Source organism: Anomaloglossus baeobatrachus, chromosome 11 (genome assembly GCF_048569485.1).
Source record: "Anomaloglossus baeobatrachus isolate aAnoBae1 chromosome 11, aAnoBae1.hap1, whole genome shotgun sequence".
NCBI lineage: Eukaryota > Metazoa > Chordata > Amphibia > Anura > Aromobatidae > Anomaloglossus > Anomaloglossus baeobatrachus.
This window is the reverse complement of record NC_134363.1, coordinates 183,958,708-183,979,450: the sequence shown is the minus strand read 5'-3', so window position 1 is coordinate 183,979,450 and position 20,743 is coordinate 183,958,708. Positions and strand designations below refer to the sequence as shown.

Below are 20,743 nucleotides of genomic sequence, written 5' to 3'. Positions count from 1 at the left end.
CAGCACGACCCCCGTGAGTCACAGACCCCCGCACGATTTCGGCCTTTCACGACTGACGCCCCCAGAGGACGGCGCCGCCCACGTGTGCGCCAAATTCTAAGCCCGCCCACCAACGCCGCTCCCGCCCATGTGATTGGCGGGGCGGTGAGTGTGGGCGTGGTTTGCAGACAGGGGTTTGAAGACGGAGCTGTGTTATTGGTCGGCAGCAGGAGGACGGGCCGCAGACGGCGCGGAACACCGGAGAGGAAAGTCCAGAGATCCGGCGCCGCATGGAGGACGGGACCGCGCTGCCGCTGCTGCTGCCCTTGGCCGGCATAACGGCCACCGCCGGGGCCACCGGGCTGCTGCTGTACAGGCTGCTCCGGAGGTGAGCGCGGGGCAGCGGCTTTGTGAGGGGGGAGGGGACATTAACCCCGGCACTGCCGGAGCGGAGTGATAGGAGCGCAGGGCCCGGGGTGAGCGCCATGTGCCGGGGAGTGGGAGAGATTGGATGTAGGAGAGATTTGGGGTCTGCACAAGGGGGGGGGGATGTAGGAGAGATTTGGGGTCTGCACAAGGGGGGGGGGGATGTAGGAGAGATTTGGGGTCTGCACAAGGGGGGGGGATGTAGGAGAGATTTGGGGTCTGCACAAGGGGGGGGGGATGTAGGAGAGATTTGGGGTCTGCACAAGGGGGGGGGATGTAGGAGAGATTTGGGGTCTGCACAAGGGGGGGGGATGTAGGAGAGATTTGGGGTCTGCACAAGGGGGGGGGGATGTAGGAGAGATTTGGGGTCTGCACAAGGGGGGGGGATGTAGGAGAGATTTGGGGTCTGCACAAGGGGGGGGGATGTAGGAGAGATTTGGGGTCTGCACAAGGGGGGGGGATGTAGGAGAGATTTGGGGTCTGCACAAGGGGTGGGGGGGGATGTAGGAGAGATTTGGGGTCTGCACAAGGGGTGGGGGGGATGTAGGAGAGATTTGGGGTCTGCACAAGGGGGGGGGATGTAGGAGAGATTTGGGGTCTGCACAAGGGGGGGGGATGTAGGAGAGATTTGGGGTCTGCACAAGGGGGGGGGATGTAGGAGAGATTTGGGGTCTGCACAAGGGGAGGATGTAGGAGAGATTTGGGGTCTGCACAAGGGGGGGGGATGTAGGAGAGATTTGGGGTCTGCACAAGGGGGGGGATGTAGGAGAGATTTGGGGTCTGCACAAGGGGGGGGATGTAGGAGAGATTTGGGGTCTGCACAAGGGGGGGGGGGATGTAGGAGAGATTTGGGGTCTGCACAAGGGGGGGGGGGATGTAGGAGAGATTTGGGGTCTGCACAAGGGGGGGGGGATGTAGGAGAGATTTGGGGTCTGCACAAGGGGGGGGGATGTAGGAGAGATTTGGGGTCTGCACAAGGGGGGGGGGATGTAGGAGAGATTTGGGGTCTGCACAAGGGGGGGGGATGTAGGAGAGATTTGGGGTCTGCACAAGGGGGGGGGGATGTAGGAGAGATTTGGGGTCTGCACAAGGGGGGGGGATGTAGGAGAGATTTGGGGTCTGCACAAGGGGGGGGGATGTAGGAGAGATTTGGGGTCTGCACAAGGGGGGGGGGATGTAGGAGAGATTTGGGGTCTGCACAAGGGGGGGGGGATGTAGGAGAGATTTGGGGTCTGCACAAGGGGGGGGGGGATGTAGGAGAGATTTGGGGTCTGCACAAGGGGGGGGGGATGTAGGAGAGATTTGGGGTCTGCACAAGGGGGGGGGATGTAGGAGAGATTTGGGGTCTGCACAAGGGGGGGGGATGTAGGAGAGATTTGGGGTCTGCACAAGGGGGGGGGGGATGTAGGAGAGATTTGGGGTCTGCACAAGGGGGGGGGATGTAGGAGAGATTTGGGGTCTGCACAAGGGGGGGGGGATGTAGGAGAGATTTGGGGTCTGCACAAGGGGGGGGGGATGTAGGAGAGATTTGGGGTCTGCACAAGGGGGGGGGGATGTAGGAGAGATTTGGGGTCTGCACAAGGGGGGGGATGTAGGAGAGATTTGGGGTCTGCACAAGGGGGGGGATGTAGGAGAGATTTGGGGTCTGCACAAGGGGGGGGGATGTAGGAGAGATTTGGGGTCTGCACAAGGGGGGGGGGATGTAGGAGAGATTTGGGGTCTGCACAAGGGGGGGGGATGTAGGAGAGATTTGGGGTCTGCACAAGGGGGGGGGGATGTAGGAGAGATTTGGGGTCTGCACAAGGGGGGGGGATGTAGGAGAGATTTGGGGTCTGCACAAGGGGGGGGGGAGATTTGGGGTCTGCACAAGGGGGAGGGGGGATGTAGGTGAGATTTGGGGTCTGCACAAGGGGGGGGGATGTAGGAGAGATTTGGGGTCTGCAGATCTCAGGTGGGGGGGTGGAGAAGAGACCGCCGGGGAGGTGTCTGCGCAGAGATATTCAGAAGTGTTTACAATATAAGGATGCTTAAAGGGAACCTGTCATCAGACATTTTGCACTAAACCTAGATGATTCCCCCTCTGCAGCTCCTGGGCCTGCATTCTAGAAATGTTCCTGTTGTTCTTGTGCCCCCTTTCTGACCGAAATAAAGACTTTATAAAGTGGTACCTTTTTGTATTCAGATCTTGATAATGGTACTACGGGGGCGGGCTCTCTGGTGTCCGTTAGTCGGCCTCCTGTCGCTTTAGGCCGTCCCCCATTGCGCAATTTCAAAGAGGTGACGTGAGGTAAGCTGGCCAGCGCTTGTGCAGAACGGTGGAGGCGGCGGTGGTGAAAGCACGAGATTATGGGCGGGTACTTGCTGATGAAAATTACAGCGCCGCCCATAATCTCGCGCATGCGCCGTGCCACTCTCGTGGGACTGTGCAATGTGCACAGTGTGACCGCTGGTGACGTGTTGCGCATGCGCGAGATTATGGGCGGGCGCTGTAATTTTCATCAGCAAGTACTTGCCCATAATCTCGTGCTCGCGCTTTCACCGCCGCATCCACCATTCTGCGCAAGCGCTGGCCAGCTTACCTCACGTCACCTCTTTGAAATTGCGCGATGGGGGACGGCCTAAAGCGACAGGAGGCCGACTAACGGACACCAGAGAGCCCGCCCCCGTGTACCATTATCAAGATCTGAATACAAAACGGTACCACTTTATAAAGTCTTTATTTCGGTCAGAAAGGGGGCACAAGAACAACAGGAACCTTGCTAGAATCCAGCCCAGGAGCTGCAGAGGGGGAAGCTTCTAGGTTTAGTGCAAAATTTCTGATGACAGGTCCCCTTTAATATCAGTGGTGGGTGCCCGCGGTCCTTGGTAATGGGTGGTATCTGTAGGGGGGCACCCTATTGTGTGCAATGAGGAGTATCTGGAGAGGGCGCCCCTCATTTCAGGGGCAGGGGCATACTGTTGGAGATGTTTGGGGTCTTTAGTTTGCTTGCGGGAGTTTTCTCTCTCTGTGGGGTCTTTCTGTTATGGGGTCTCTGCCTGATGCCCCCATTCTGTGGTTTGTCTCTGCCTTTTAGTGAAGTTTCCTCGCTTGATATTCTCGGACCCCCGTATGCAGGGCCACACTATCTGCACCGTGACCCACTGCTCGTCCTAATGGCTATATATTTTTTTTTCGTGCCCACCCCCCTTCCCTATTATGGTCCTGGATGGCAGCGCACAGTCCTGGCAGCTCCGGGACATCTGTCTCTCCAGCTGCTGGGGATCGGGCCGGGGGCGTCCTGACAATGTGTTTGTTTTTGGTGTGTCGGTCGGACAGCTGCTGTCACACAAGTGTCCGGCAGAGATCAGGGGGCGCACCCTGTTACGGGGGGCTGTCTGATAATAAAACCTAAAGGAATATCAGACAGTCAGGGTCCACCGTGCAAAGACTCTGCTGCAGACTATGGCAGAGTGCAATACCTCTGTTAAACTCACAGAGGAATATAATTAGTAAATAAGGCAATTCCTCCCTTACTTGGAGGGTGCGTGGAATGGTCTCTGTTAATGATCACAGAGACAAAAGCAGTGAGTGTGAAATGGCACCTGCCTAGGTCCGCTCTTCTAGTGGTGCCAGGAGACGGACAGCAGCATAAGCCGCACAAAGCTCCTACCTGCGTTCGCGTCCCCTAGTGTGCGAGGATACGAACAACTGCCAGACGCAGTATAAGGAACGTTACCCTAGCGGCAACGTCCACCTACGAGTAGAATCACAAGGCCCAGCCAGACCATGTGCCTCAGGCACCTGCCTATGTCCGCTCCACTAAGAGGTAAGGATACGGACTGCAGCCGAAGCTGTAAGGTATAAGAACGCTACCCTGCCGGTAGCGCCTCACCTAACATAGACAGAGGAATGCCTAGAGGGACGTACACAGGGCGTCTACCCTCATGCATGAACCAAGAGGACTGAGCGCCGGGCGGCGTGCGTCAGGGTCTTATATAGACTGTGCCTCATCCAAGATGGAGGACACCAGAGCCAATCCGCTTCCAGAATGACAGCAATGACGTCACGCTGGCCTATCACCGAGCAAAGCGTCACAAGCACATGACCAGCGACTAATCGGCATGGAAGGTGTCAGAGACATGTGACCTCGTGTCAGCGATGATGTCACCCGCACATGTGCAATGGCTCCAAGATAGGACTTAGTCTCCAGCGCTTGCACATGTGCAGTAGTAAGAAATCCGGACATAGTCTCCAGAGCCACAGCAACCGTAACACACCCCCAGTCACACAAGTGTCCGGCAGAGATCAGGGGGCGCACGCCCCGTCACACAAGTGTCCGGCAGAGATCAGGGGGCGCACGCCCCGTCACACAAGTGTCCGGCAGAGATCAGGGGGCGCACGCCCCGTCACACAAGTGTCCGGCAGAGATCAGGGGGCGCACGCCCCGTCACACAAGTGTCCAGCAGAGATCAGGGGGCGCACGCCCCGTCACACAAGTGTCCAGCAGAGATCAGGGGGCGCACGCCCCGTCACACAAGTGTCCGGCAGAGATCAGGGGGCGCACGCCCCGTCACACAAGTGTCCGGCAGAGATCAGGGGGCGCACGCCCCGTCACACAAGTGTCCGGCAGAGATCAGGGGGCGCACGCCCCGTCACACAAGTGTCCGGCAGAGATCAGGGGGCGCAGATGACCGTTCTAGTTGCTTGACCATTGAAGCCTATAACAGTTCTTATGGTAGTTGTGCTTTCTTTCCCGCAGGCTGGGTCCGGTCTCGCTCAGCAGCGTCCCCTCACACCCGGCCCAGGGCCGTGCGCACGTTTTACCTTTGCTGTATGATCAGTGCACGCTCACTTCCCTCTTCGGGGTTTACACGGGCTGGGAGTACTGAACCCCATAGTTAATGGCGCAGATACGTGACGCGTTTTGTGTTCTGTTTTGCAGGAAACCTCCGACCCACCTGAATGTGAACTGCTGGTTCTGCAGCCAGAATACGCTGGTGCCGTATGGCAACCGGAACTGCTGGGACTGCCCCAACTGCGAACAGTACAACGGCTTCCAAGAGGTGAGCGACGTCTTCACAGGAGTAACAAGATGTCCAGGGCATTGGACGCAGTTATCACCGGCTCATATCAGTAACGTTGATGTTTAAATGCCATTGTCCAAGATTGACAGCAGCATCTAGATGGTTAACAGCAGCGTTCTGAGCTGCTGCTGTTACAGATGCCGGCTGTATAACACTGTCAGCATCTAACGTTCCTGAACCCCCTCATCACTCGCGCACCCCAGCGCTAAAGTACATTCACGTAAATGTGTGTTTAGGGGTTAATCTTGGTGCCGGCAGTGATGTCCGGGAAGCGGCTTACTGGCTTTGTTTTAATTACCTGTTCTGGAAAAAGGGGATTAGGCAGGGAGTGGTGAGGAAGATGAGACGTGGTGCCGAGCTATCAACCAAGGGCTCTGCAGTCACATGTGGGGTGACCACGAACGTTTCCCTCAAACGTTCCCCCTCCCCTCAGATTTGGTGGTGTAACCTGCGAGTCTTTAATAGTATTGGTCTTCTAGGGACCTCGGTCCCGAGTGCGACTCCTATAGTTATTTAGTTGTGCCCCTGCTGCGATAAGAAATCACATAAATTCCAGGATCTGGCTGTAACCATGGGGACGCATAGGTCTGCACAGGAGCTGTATACATAAAACGGTAGTAGATTCAATTGTTATTATTATTTACAAGACAATTTGCAGAGTTGTTTCCTGTAGGTGCATTGGATTAATACAAGAGTTGCAGAAGTGTCCACACCCCTGCCATGGCCGACAGTACGAGCCTTTAACCGCTTTTATCTCTGTCAATCATTACAGAATTTTATGGTTTTGCACAGGCTTCATGTAGCAGACATAGAGGTTATATGCACGGCGTCTGTTATTTGCAGAACCTGCTCACTAAATCCAAAGGCTGCAAACATGTACCGAGCAAAGACTTCACTTCTCACAGCTGAGGATTTGGTACAGTGGATAGTCTATAGACAGCACAGATCTGTCCTATCCTGGGAGTTTGTTACAATGTATCAGTTTGTGGAGCATGGATAGAATTGTATCGGACCTCCAGCTTTACTGGTTTGGCACATCCTCCGCCCGAGCCTGTAACCACAATGTTCCCCGTTCACTGACAGCAAGCGCAGACTGAAATAAGAGTACTGATGTACGGCTTCTCTCTGATTGCAGAACGGCGACTACAATAAACCGATTCCGGCGCAGCACAGCGAACACCTGAACCATTTGGTGTCCGGCGGGAGCACGATCGCCGAATCCACCAAGCCGCAGCAATGGGTGAACTGCGGCCTCCTCCTGTGCAAGAAATGCAACAATAACCAGAGCACCAAGATCAAGCAGCTGGCATCATTCCTGCCCAGAGAGGAGGTGGGTGATGGGCACAAAACCCCGCGCTTTCCAGGCGCCATTTATATAGCTGTCATTCCAGGTGACTTCTCCGAATAGAAGGAATCACACCTTTCTGCATTTTTCACCAGTTTTACCCTCAGCAGCTTCTATTTCCCAGTTGTCTCTGAGCTAGTGGGTGTAGATTAACTGCTATGAAGTTTACATACACAGATGTGAGGGATTCCTGCTCTCCTGTTTATATGGAGGACATTGCCAGGAGTACTGAGCGGTGTAGCTGTGAATCCAGCTCTGGGTTGAGAGAAGCACTTACTAGAAAGCAACACCTTTTTTCTCTCTTTTTCTCTCTTTTTCTCTCTTTTTCTCTCTTTTTCTCTCTTTTTCTCTCTTTTTCTCTCTTTTTCTCTCTTTTTCGCTCTTTTTCGCTCTTTTTCGCTCTTTTTCGCTCTTTTTCGCTCTTTTTCGCTCTTTTTCGCTCTTTTTCGCTCTTTTTCGCTCTTTTTCGCTCTTTTTCGCTCTTTTTCGCTCTTTTTCGCTCTCTTTCGCTCTCTTTCGCTCTCTTTCGCTCTCTTTCGCTCTCTTTCGCTCTCTTTCGCTCTCTTTCGCTCTTTTTCGCTCTTTTTCGCTCTTTTTCGCTCTTTTTCGCTCTTTTTCGCTCTTTTTCGCTCTTTTTCGCTCTTTTTCGCTCTTTTTCGCTCTCTTTCGCTCTCTTTCGCTCTCTTTCGCTCTCTTTCGCTCTCTTTCGCTCTCTTTCGCTCTCTTTCGCTCTCTTTCGCTCTCTTTCGCTCTCTTTCGCTCTCTTTCGCTCTCTTTCGCTCTCTTTCGCTCTCTTTCGCTCTCTTTCGCTCTCTTTCGCTCGCTCTCTTTTTCGCTCGCTCTCTTTTTCGCTCGCTCTCTTTTTCGCTCGCTCTCTTTTTCGCTCGCTCTCTTTTTCGCTCGCTCTCTTTTTCGCTCGCTCTCTTTTTCGCTCGCTCTCTTTTTCGCTCGCTCTCTTTTTCGCTCGCTCTCTTTTTCGCTCGCTCTCTTTTTCGCTCGCTCGCTCTCTTTTTCGCTCGCTCGCTCTCTTTTTCGCTCGCTCGCTCTCTTTTTCGCTCTCTATCGAACCTTGAGCAGCTGTAATCAGTGAACTGGCAAGATGGCTTTTAGCCGTTCTTCAGTGTGTATGATGAGGGAGGAGACGTGGCTCATAAGTGGGGAAGGCTGGTACCTACCATTTATGCACACCCCTCTGATATGAGAGTACCTCATATGTCAGTAATGGGTCAAAAATGGAATTTAATGTGACTTATTTACTAATGTTTTCTGATTTCCATGTTGTGTCTCGCCACCAATGTAACCCCGAATTCTGCATTGAAACGATCCCACCTTATGGTGCTTGTCTCCTTATTTTCCCCAGGAGCAATATGACGAGGAGATCGAGGTGTATAAGCATCACCTGGAGCAGATGTACAAGCTCTGCCGGCCGTGCCAAACCGCCATAGACAGTTATATCAAGTACCAAAACAGGCAGCTACGCGCCATTATGCTGAACCAACAGTTCAAGCGGCGGGATCTGGATAAAGGTTATGTACAGGTAGGTGCAGGCCGCACCAAATTCAGCGGCTGGATAGTTATAGTTGGGAAATTGCATGAAGAGCAATTCCCTAATGTACTTGTTGGAATCGCTTACTCTATAGTTTCAGTCTGGCTGTAAAGATTGCGGCAGGATCTTTAAGATCCGACAACTTTTCTGCCTTTCCAGACTAATCCCGATAGCAGACAATATTAGGGAATGGCATCGTGACGTTCCGGGCTTGACACTGGCCTTGTTTTTCTTTCAGAGCTCTTCAAATCCCTCATTTATTCGGATTCCTACCAAGGTCGTTCTCCTCCGCTGCTTTGCATTCCTGAGTTGCGTCTTGCTCGTGTCCTTGGCGCGGTTGGGTACGGGAGAACTTTTCTCTCCCTCCCTAAAGGACTCTACAAATGTAACAGCCGAGCCCAGGAACGAGTCTCAGGCGGGAGATGCCGGGAGGCCGACGCTCATCCAGAAAGTGTTTGGCATTCTGCCCGAGCATACGCTGGAAAACCTGAACGAGGCTTGGCGATTTGGACACGACCATCAGATCGGTTTGGCGGTTCTCGGCCTCTTGACGTGCGTCTTTGCCATGTTCCTTGCCGGACATCTTAGGTCAGTTCTTTTCAAAAACCATAATGTGGTAAACTCACTTTCTTCATCCTGTAGTTTTGCAGTTTAGTAGCCAGAACCTTCATAATAGAAGGCTGATTATAATGACCTAAGCTCTGCTGATACAGACAGGTGCCTTTTTAGTTGGTCATTGACAGTCTAAAAAAAAAAAAAAAATTGCATTGTCTTGTTTTTCCCTGACCCTATGACGGAACCATGATATAAGGGTGCCATCATGGGTTTGGAGAAAACACATTACCGGTAAGTAATTACGTATTTCCTTGTGCTACATGAATTGGGTAATTAGAACATTTGTCTCACTAACATTTTACTAATTTAGGTACCGCAATGGGCACGAACATTGGCCCCATGTAGGCATTATTGCAATCTATTCCTTTCTCTAAGTTTTGTAAACTGACGCATTTAATATCTGCTTTATTAACTAAAATATATTAAATTATTTTGTTTTTAGGATGCGACGTGTTGATGTATTTGCCTCATTCCTCTGGGTCCTAGTGGCAGGACTCTACCTATCGGAGTTATACTTTCTGAAGGACTTTCCCAACTGGATGGATACGGTGAAGCTCGGCACCACGTCTTTGTGTTGCCTGGTCGGTCTCACCTCTGCGATGGCAACAAAGAAAGCGATCGGTGTACGGAGACAGCGTCCTCGAAGGTCAGAGCCAGAACAGTGAGCCGTGGGACCGGAGTGAATGTCCTATCATTGCTATTGAGGACCCGTTAGATGCTATATCTTTTTGTGCCATCTGGTCTCTTTCCTTTTACTATTTGGTATCTTCCAACTGGTTACATGATGCCATTTGCAGACACCAGTAACACTACCTATCGGATCTGGCACTGTATACTAATCTCCTATATAGAAATCCGCAGTGGCAGATCATCACATAAATTCTTGGGGGCGAGAGATGTTGCTACTTTCAGATGATTTGTACTCGGAGTAAAAGCAGCTGGAAACATTTTGTAGTATTGGGGGGCTATTGCCAATTTTGTAAGCACTTCTCCTTTAAGGAAACGTTAGTATTACACTAATGATATTGGGTGCAGCGCCTATTGTGGTACCTTGCGTTTAGGATCGTTAAACGCCAGGACCGATGACCATAAAGTATTAACCGCCTGTGTAATCTATATGGGGGGCTCTAGGCCGTCTGCCCCAGGAGTAAGGGGGGGGGGGGGGCTTCTTACTTTTTAAGAATAAGAATGGTCGGAAACTACAGGGAAATACCCATAGGTTCGGATAGTCTGTTGCCAAATTATTGGATGCCTGGATATAAAAACGGAAACCGTCCGGCGGATGGGACCCCGGGCGTTATTTCCTTTTGTAATGAAGGTATTGATTTCATAGGTGCTAAATGTCTAATGATGAATCAATATCTGCCAATCGGTGATCTCCATTTTTTTTTTTTTTTTTTTTTTTTTTTTTTTTTTTTAAATTTGAGAATTGTTGTTTTAGTGATTTAGATCTAGATTGTAGCACATAATTCACACTGGCCACACTCGCTGAATGTTAAGGGTGAGGTGCCATCCCTTATATTCCCTGTGGGGGGCGCTGGTATTCACACAGTATAATAAAGTGTGACTCCTGGGCCATAGGTGGGGGGGTGACTTGGGAATAGTGTTGAGCGGACCCGAACTAGAAATATCCAGATCTACGCGGTTTCAGTCTTAGATCCGGGTCCGACCCGGACGCGGGATTCCGGTTGGGTTGCACAATCCGGATTCTTCTTCCTTCTTCCTTCCACCACCACCTCCACCACATATATTAGGCCGGATTCTGGATCGGATCTGGACTTCATTGTCAGCCCGCCACTGATCCGCCGGACCCGGATTATTAGCAATCCGCTCAACTCTACTTGGGAACACTTGATTGGGAAGAAGGGCTCAGTTCCCTTATTTATGCACAGTTTATATAATATTGGGATCATGGGGGTCTTTAGTGGGTACCTTTTTAAAGTCAAAGGGTTTGTTCTACTAATTGTGTCTATCTCCCAGAAAATAACTGTCCTATAGAACCTTTTTTTTTAGAAGTCTGTTGTGTCGACCCTCTGTTATTCCTCCTGGAAATCTATAAAGTTGATGTGTGTCTCCATTCTCTAGAGGAGAAACTCTGCTCTCCTGCGATGGCTAATGGCAACATAATGGATTCAGCCAAAGTGTCGCCCTCATGTTCTATCATTCTGACACTGTCCGATCAATCCTGACCGCTTTTTTTTGGGTGTAATCACCCAACCCCACTGAGAAGGGAATGGTACGGTCCAGTTGTCAAGTTTTTATTTCCATTACCAGGAGGAATAACAGAGGGTCGGCAGAATAACGCTCTGAGAAAAGAGATTCCCAATAATTCCTCAATTCCGGAATTTCCGTGATTTGAAATTAAAACGCACTTAAATGTTCTATATTTTAATAAATGGCGTTGTCCTTTTCAGTGACCCGTCGGGCGAGCGATTTGCCCTGGGGTGTGATATAATGTCTTTTACTGGCCAATGCAGCAAACCACGGCGGCCGATAATGTGTAGATCCTGGAATTATACGAGTGTGAAGTTTTTATACTATCCGTGACGTGTATGTGACGGTTTTTGATACGTGCACACATAAGCACAATTATTTAATGAATACTAATCCCCCTCTCCAGCAGCGTCTGTGTTTGCTTGGATGAGGTCTGTCGTGATTATTTAATATTTAAGCATTTTTTTTAATCTTTGTGTGCAGCACAATATAGGTGTGAGGTTGCGTCCTCCTCGTGCCGCTCTTCTGCGCCGGGCGGCTGCTCCCTCCCCCGTGCCGCTCTTCTGCGCCGGGCGGCTGCTCCCTCCCCCGTGCCGCTCTTCTGCGCCGGGCGGCTGCTCCCTCCCTCGTGCCGCTCTTCTGCGCCGGGCGGCTGCTCCCTCCCCCGTGCCGCTCTTCTGCGCCGGGCGGCTGCTCCCTCCCCCGTGCCGCTCTTCTGCGCCGGGCGGCTGCTCCCTCCCCCGTGCCGCTCTTCTGCGCCGGGCGGCTGCTCTCCCTCCCCCGTGCCGCTCTTCTGCGCCGGGCGGCTGCTCTCCCTCCCCCGTGCCGCTCTTCTGCGCCGGTCGGCTGCTCTCCCTCCCCCGTGCCGCTCTTCTGCGCCGGTCGGCTGCTCTCCCTCCCCCGTGCCGCTCTTCTGCGCCGGTCGGCTGCTCTCCCTCCCCCGTGCCGCTCTTCTGCGCCGGTCGGCTGCTCTCCCTCCCCCGTGCCGCTCTTCTGCGCCGGTCGGCTGCTCTCCCTCCCCCGTGCCGCTCTTCTGCGCCGGTCGGCTGCTCTCCCTCCCCCGTGCCGCTCTTCTGCGCCGGTCGGCTGCTCTCCCTCCCCCGTGCCGCTCTTCTGCGCCGGTCGGCTGCTCTCCCTCCCCCGTGCCGCTCTTCTGCGCCGGGCGGCTGCTCCCTCCCCCCTGCCGCTCTTCTGCGCCGGGCGGCTGCTCCCTCCCCCCTACCGCTCTTCTGCGCCGGGCGGCTGCTCCCTCCCCCCTGCCGCTCTTCTGCGCCGGGCGGCTGCTCCCTCCCCCCTGCCGCTCTTCTGCGCCGGGCGGCTGCTCCCTCCCCCCTGCCGCTCTTCTGCGCCGGGCGGCTGCTCCCTCCCCCCTGCCGCTCTTCTGCGCCGGGCGGCTCCAAAATGAATATTGTCACATTCGTCCATAAAAGCTCCTGCACCAGTTATTAGGGCTAAACAAAGGGAACCTGTCATCCTTATGGATGACCCGAAACTGCTAAACAGGGGCTGTAGAGGACTTTCTGGACTCATCCATGAAACATAGCAGTGCGCTAATGACCCCTGTGCCACGGATAGATCCCGCTCCATGTCTGCTGGACGGACATCTCCCCACTGGGAGGTTTCCTGCGATCCGGCCACCTCTGGAGGCATCAGAGATGCGACTCCGGTTTGATAGGAGCGGTGATAAGACTCTTCTCCCTGCAGTAAAAGCGCCCATCGGACACTTGGAGCAGAATATGCTGCGTCGCTCACTGCTTTTGTCATTACTGCTGTTACATGAATGTCCGTTGTGTGCCCTCTGCACAGGAGGAGGTCAGAGCCTCCGCAGCCTCTTACTGGAGGACGAGGTCCTAGAGGTCAGTATTGTCACATAACGCGGGATATCAAAACCAAACCAAAACCTTCTCCAAAGAAACCGGTTCCTTATAGACTTGAAGCTTGTGGCTTTTTTTCTTAAGTATTAACAATGCTTATGTGAGATTCTCTGGTGGTTTATTGTTAATACTGACCAGTTACTGCAGAGATCAGGTATATCCTTTTTCTGTAGCGGAGCCCCTGTGTCCAGCCGAGCAACCGTAAGTGACTCAGATGCCTATTATGACTTTGTTGCTCAGAGAACCCGTCTGCCCTCCGGTCTTAGAATTGGCTCTTCCTGAGGAACACAAGTATTCACTAAGAATGGAAGCAAGATGCGCACTCTCATTGATGGTGGTACCACCTTTAGTGCCTCCGCATGCGGTTGTCATCTGCTCTTTCATAAGTGAGGAAACTATTTTGTAAGAATGACTTTTGCAAAAAGCCGATAATTATAATATAATTGTTAGGATTTGCAGGCTTCCACGCAATTGTAACAATTGTCATGAGTCTCACTGGTCTCTTGGTGCCGGGGACCCTGGCCTCCTCCTTGGTGGCGGGGCTGGAGTCAGGCGGGGACCCTGGTCTCCTCTTGGTGGCGGGGCTGGAGTCAGGCGGGGACCCTGGTCTCCTCTTGGTGGCGGGGCTGGAGTCAGGCGGGGACCCTGGTCTCCTCTTGGTGGCGGGGCTGGAGTCAGGCGGGGACCCTGGTCTCCTCTTGGTGGCGGGGCTGGAGTCAGGCGGGGACCCTGGTCTCCTCTTGGTGGCGGGGCTGGAGTCACAATTAGATATAGAAGTGCGGCACTCCTGCTGTGATAAGGTGCCAGAATAGGGTCCAACCCCGTATCAATAATATATTAAATTCGGCACTCAGGTTGAAAATAAATTGATTTTTTATTTTCCAAGATATTTTTCAAGCAATATTTGTGTTATCAAAAATCAACGTTTCGGTCACACGACCTTCATCAAGTATAATAACAGAGCTTGTAAGATAGAATGAATGAATGTTTGTCAATATGAAGATAAGAAGCTGCCTCTCCGGGTCCGTAATCAATGTCATTGACATGCATTACGGACCCAGAGAGGCAGCTTCTTATCTTCATATTGACAAACATTCATTCATTCTATCTTACAAGCTCTGTTATTATACTTGATGAAGGTCGTGTGACCGAAACGTTGATTTTTGATAACACAAATATTGCTTGAAAAATATCTTGGAAAATAAAAAATCAATTTATTTTCAACCTGAGTGCCGAATTTAATATATTATTGATACGGGGCTGGAGTCAGGCGGGGACCCTGGTCTCCTCTTGGTGGCGGGGCTGGAGTCAGGCGGGGACCCTGGTCTCTTGGTGGCGGGGCTGGAGTCAGGCGGGGACCCTGGTCTCCTCTTGGTGGCGGGGGTGGACCTGGGCTGGGATCCCGGTCTCCTGGTGGCGGGGTGGACCTGGGCTGGGACCCCGGTCTCCTGGTGTCGTCTCCTGCTCTCCTCGTGGCATCCCAGTAGTTGTCGCATGACGTTTCATTGCTTTCCTGTGATTTTTGTTGTGTGCCATTCTTCTTTGTAAGCTCCATGTTGCTCTGTGCCGCTCGCTCACCGGCTGCCGTCCGCTCATGTGATGCTCGTGCTTCTCTCATGCTGTACATTATTATTTCCTGTTCTTTCTCCTGATTATGATGTGACCGCTTTCTTTGTACTCGTTCCCACAGCTGATGTTATGTTCAATAAATGGCCAGCGAGCCGACCACCTGCCTCCAGTAGCCGTGCTTTCCTATGGGGGGAGACGCCGCTCTGCTCTTGCACAGTCCATGTTTCCTCCGTTCAGTCACCTGCACACATTGCACACGCGGCTTCTGTTCGGGTCTAGACAGAGACATGGAGATGTTGGCCCTGTGTGTTTGCCAGTGATCCCGGTAATCCTCCGAGCCTGGTGGTTGATGGCTCAGGTATTGGCTCACCGTTGTGTCCCCTGCGGAGCAGCGCTCCTGATCGCCGGATGTGCAGGGAACGGCAGCTCCGTACAAGTGTCTGGGGCCGCGCTGCAGATCCCTGCACAGCTCCTGGTCGGGAGCGCTGCTGAGAATGAAGACAAAGGGGCCGTTTCCATCTTGCAGTGATCATGTCACTTGTGTCCCCCACATGCTGCCAACCTCCCGTCCTGCAGAGCATTGCTCCCGACCGGGGAGGACACGGCTCACATCCACAAATTTGCTCAGATCATATGTTTATAGCGGTCACTTGAGCTCCACATTTCCATCAGTTTGGGGTCCCGTTGGTGGGGTCCGCATGTTTGCACCCTATAGCAATGCATTTTGCATGTTACCTGGGGAAGGGGGCTTATGTGGGCCTGGCCCCTGCGTATGCAGCCTCATCCAGGGTTAATCTTGGCCTCCGTGTCCATTATCCTCCGTGGATGATGTGGGAACCGATGCCACTGGTGGAATAGGAAGACTCCATTGACTCTGTAGGTGACCAGTCTGAAGCCATCTCCCATCCCCCTCTGCTCATGCCAATGCTTCTGTGCCTGCTTCCCCTGCATTGTCCTCTCTAATGCCCAGCATGAAGAAAGTGTCTCTCCTGCCTGTCTTGGCCCTGGCAGTGCCCAGCTTGGCTGAAGAGGAGTATGGATGTCACGAGGAAGGTGGGGAATGCAATTACAGGGTACAATAAATCAGAGTATATACCTATATGTATGTATTTGTGGAGTCTTGTATTCTTCTGCTTTGTTCTATTGTCCCCTCTCCCCTCCCCCATCCAGAATATCATGCTCTTCCGCAGGGGGACGGGGAGCGGCTCCGGATTCCTCCGTCTAGCTCCAGCCTTGCTCCGTCTGTCCCGGCTTGTCATCCTCACAATGGGCCTGTATATAGACGCAGCTGTACACGACAAATGTGCGGCGTCTGCGCCGAGCCGCCTCCAGATCCTGACGCCTGTGGGGCAGGTGCAGCAGGGGGGCAGACGTGACACACCGGGGGGGCTCCGCATACATTCAGGACCCGGGGTCTGGTTTAGTTTTCATTTTTTTTATTAAATGTAAATCATTCCTAATCACTGTCTGATTGCACAGCTTCATTTCTTTTTATTTCCTGCTTGCTGTCAGTGAATGGAAACCCTCTGTTTCCATTCAGAACCTGCAAACCTGTCCTAGTGTTATTCTTCACTTGTGTCCAGTGTCCTGACTCCAGCCTGATACATCACAGCCATGAACAATCAATTTCTGCTCGATTTTCTGCTATGGACGCCTGCAGCTTCAGAATAGGAGGTTCTGGATGCTGGAAGTTTCTATTCACTGACAAGGGCAAGAATTACAATGTGATACATTGGGAATTACATTGAGAATATTAGGATTTATATAAAGCCTGACTGTTTCTTTACAGATTATCGGCCATTTTTGATTTATTTTCTTTTTTTTTTCCTTATAAATCAACAATAAATGTGAATAATAGAAGCGTTGTCCTATATCTTGAGATCCATTTTTCTCCTCCTGGACCGAGCTTCCGTGTATTTGGTGAAGACGTCTTCCCATTCTCAGATGACAGTTGGTGCTTTATAAGGTTCCATAGAAACTGATTTTTTTTCATGAGAACTTTCTAAATCTCCCAATATCATCTCGCCTCCATAGAACTTTCTAAGCACCAACTGTCCCCTATCTTATATTAATATAAGAATGTCCGTATTATATAGAATATCCGACTTCACGGAATACAGATTTGTGAATGGTCGGTTCTGGATGAGGAAGAAGCAGATTTCTGATTATATTACAGATTTTCATATTTTGATGTGAACTATTGATTAATAACATAAATGAATCGTCCGGTTCCTCTGCCCACTCCTCGCGGGGCTCAGCCTTGTCCTTCCTTCTGCAGGTATCTCTCCGGGGACTCGCTGCTGTCGTTCGGACTCATGAACGGCACTGTGCTTCTTCCGGACCAGCCGACTCCATTGCTGTCCACCCCTCCGGGTCTCCTTCACCTGCTCAGCCACCAGTCCTATCGCTCCCAGCGCAAATCCTCGCCGTCCTCTCTGCCCGGACGTCTGAACAGAGCGTTGTCTCTGGGCACCATCCCCTCCCTGGCGCGGGCAGGTGAGTTACTCCTATGGATCCATTGGTGAACATTACATTTATTTTGGGGGGGGGGGTCTTCTGCAGACCGGATACAATGTATCCATTCATATTGATGGGGGCTGAATAATGTCACGTGTCTGGCATCAGTATTGATTCCCCCCATAATATCGGGCAGACGCCACTCTTGAGGGAGATGAATCCTGTCCCCTGTAATTGACCCATTCAGCTTCTCCACTATTTCTCATTCCTGTCTGTAATAATCGGCCTTGTTCTGGCTCCGGGGCCTGTACCTGTCTGTAATGATCGGCCTTGTAGCTCTGGGGGCCTGTGCCTGTCTGTAAGATTGGCCTTGTAGCTCCGGAGGCCCGTGCCCGGCGGTGATGATCGGCCTTGTCCTGGCTCCGGAGCCTATGCCCGGCGGTGATGATCGGCTTTGTCCTGGCTCCGGGGCCCGTGCCCGGCGGTGATGATCGGCCTTGTCCTGGCTCCGGGGCTCGTGCCTGTCTGTAATGATCGGCCTTGTCCTGGCTCCGGAGCCTATGCCCGGCGGTGATGATCGGCTTTGTCCTGGCTCCGGGGCCCGTGCCCGGCGGTGATGATCGGCCTTGTCCTGGCTCCGGGGGCCCATCTCAGGCTTGTTATGCCACTAAATATGGGTGGAATGATTGGAATTCGCAGGGGCCACTTCAACAGGAAATGTAGCGGCGCCTGCGCAGACTGATTAACCCTTTGTGATCTGCTTTATCCAGCAATGCTTTAGATTCTCTCGTGCCGATTTGGCAGTCATTGGCGACATTGATCTCTTTTACGGTCCGGTATTAACCCTTGATGGGAATGTCGGGGTCCTGGGTGCCGTCCTCCTTACTGCGGGCGAGATTCTGTGCACCAGACCAGATTGATTTGTTCTAAAGGAGCAAAGAAATTCACGTTAGACCAGAAAACGGCTAATCCAATAATAATGAAATATTTTCTAGAACTGATGCCGGATTGTTGGACTTTCTGGACCATCAGTAGGATGTCTGGTGTTGGGATCGGCTCCTGCAGACGGTCGGTAACTCTCCCTTGTGTTTTGCAGATTCCGGCTACCTCTTCAGCGGCAGCCGTCCGGCCTCTCGAGCTTCGGTGTATAAGGAGTCTCCTGGATCAGGTTAGTGACTCATGGATCATGGATGTAACCAATATGGCCGTCACCCAGATAGGACACCCCGGTTCCTCCGCCCATTAACAGCAGCCGTCTCTTCCCGTCCTCTGCAGATTACTTCTCCCTTCTGTCGGGGAGCTGCGCGGTTTCGCCTCTGCCATCTCCTACCCCATCGGTGGCGGGTTCGGCCATCTCCAGCTGCGGGTCTTTGTTCCACAGACGTCCCATTATAAGCCCCGCGCGTCTTAATCTGCAAGGACAGAAACTCGGGCTCTCGATGAACAGGACCCCGACCCGGACCAGCCTGGACGACGTTTACCAGCCCGACAGCAGCCTCGGCTCTCACGAGATAACGCCAAAGTTTGTACAAAGTGCGTTCCTGGTTATTTGGGGTCAAGAATGTGAACAATTCATCTGTTGGTAGCCAGACTGAGATGGGTGCTATACTGGGGTGTGATGGGTGCACTGGCAGGGTAGGGGGCGCTATCACAGGGCCATGTAACCCACCAGTCATCCTCTATGCGGCCCATGACTACTCCTCCATCATCCTCTCCTCCTCTGATGCTCACGGTATTTCTTCACCCTCCAGACACCATGAAGCTGATGACACAAGCCGGCAGCATCTCCAGCCATCACACCGCCAAGATGGACAACTCCTCTCATTCTTCTGCCTGTCAGGTGGACTCCACCACAGCGTTCCTGGACCCTCCATCCAAGTGGAAAAGTGAGTGGCCTCTTCCATCCGATGCCCATTATCATTGGAGCTCATACAAGTATACCCTGAGCCCCCACCCCGGGGGTCCCAGGACCCTGCTAGTTATATCTTGTATCCTCCTGCCATCTGTGGCCTCTGACTATAGTCAGGGAAGAGTCAGTAAATCTGATGCCTACTGCTTCAGTGGTGGTCCGATCGCTCGAAAACCCACCAATCACAATAGCTGGGGTTCCCAAAATCCTGGTGAATGGAGCATATGTGACCAGTGCTCACATAGACAATGATATGGGGGGAGGGGGGCATCTATCACCGGTTTTGTGGAAAACTTAACTTTCGAAGTGGTCTTCTCCAGGTCTGGTCCTCATTGCCTCTGCTTTGCCCCCAGGTTGTTTCGGGATGTCGCTGACCGGCGTTTTCTTGGTTCTGAGCTTCACAATGAACCTGGTGATGATCGTCTTCTTCTACCAAAAATTCCTTTGAATTCACGCGTCGTCCTTGTTTCGCCTGGTGCTCCGGATCGTGAGGCTTCCCCATCGTCTGAACTCCGTACCTCCCACCCCTGGTGTCGCCCATCACTGGTGCTCCCTGCTGGACGCAGGGCCATGTCTACTCCACCACAACCATCGGTCTTCTCTACCTGGACTGGGGGCGTTCGGCCCGCTCCACCCTGGGGGGATACACTGGACAGCCAATATAGGGGGTGATGGGGGAGTTCTGCGTTCTTCAGGGTGGAGCAGATAGATTTTATTCGCCGAGGTTCGGTGATCTGTAAATATCTTATGTTTGTGTTTTTACGTTTTTATGTCGTCGTCTGAATATAAAAGAATGAAATATTGTTTCAGAATATTCTGGTGATCGTGCGTTCATAGTAAATCTTGTGCGCGGAAAAGCGCAACGTCTCAGCGGAGCGATCAGACATCATTGTGGTGATCTGAAAAGGGCAAAACTGCACCAAAAAAATGACACAGGCGCCAAGAGCCACGTTTCATGCTTTTCTTGACAACTGTGAAAGCATTCATAAATTGCGCCATGTGCCACGTTTTACCAAAATGTATTGGCTTCTACAGCATTTTCCAAAATGCACAGGTAGAGGGATCTGACGGGAGAGCTTCTGAGGATCATCACCCCCTGAGAAACGCATGGGAAAAAAAGGGGCTAAGGTGAGTTGGGAACCTTATAGTCCTGGATGACCCCAAAAGTGGCGCCTCCATATAATGCTCCAATTCTGGTGCTTTACCCGGCTCTTCCTGATCGCTATGATGTGGTGGCAATTGGATTAATGGTAATTGGGGATGATGTCAGCTGTGTATTATCATATTATTAGACACTTGAATGAAAAAGCACTCACCGATCTTTGCTGTGCAGTGGAAAACGTTTAATCACACATGGAGGTTACATGCTGTGGCAAGCGGGGAGGTGGTAGGACGGGACAGCACGTCGGATGACGGCCGTTTCGTGCTCTAACACAGTGCTGCAACAGGTCGGAACCGTGTGTGATTTAAACGTTTTCCACTGCACAGCAAGGATCGGTGAGTGCTTTTTCATTCTTTCATACATATTTCTTGGATCACTCTAGACTTTTTGAATGAGCACCACATAGCTGTTGCAGGGATTTTTTTCTGCCATGCCTTTTTGTCAATGTCAATAGCAGCAAATATGTTAGTATAATGCTGATTTGTGAATATTGGCCAATGCCAGAAGACATTCCACGGACTGAGCAGTGCCCTGATGTTTCCCTCTCCACTCTCCGGCCATATTATCAGACACTGCCATTGCT

At 52.2% G+C, this 20,743-nt stretch overlaps 1 protein-coding gene across 1 annotated transcript; it reads left to right on the top strand.

Annotated features, from left to right (window-relative positions):
* The first annotated feature begins 192 nt into the window (after window positions 1-192).
* On the top strand, window positions 193-19,810 carry TMEM201 (transmembrane protein 201). The gene is made up of 11 exons (XM_075329137.1): window positions 193-367; window positions 5,328-5,448; window positions 6,605-6,799; window positions 8,175-8,351; window positions 8,599-8,948; window positions 9,418-9,621; window positions 16,911-17,128; window positions 18,186-18,257; window positions 18,365-18,622; window positions 18,841-18,975; window positions 19,352-19,810. Exons 1-11 carry the CDS (start codon window positions 270-272, stop codon window positions 19,444-19,446), a joined length of 1,923 nt encoding a protein of 640 aa, XP_075185252.1. The 5' UTR covers window positions 193-269; the 3' UTR covers window positions 19,447-19,810.
* Window positions 19,811-20,743: the final 933 nt, after the last annotated feature.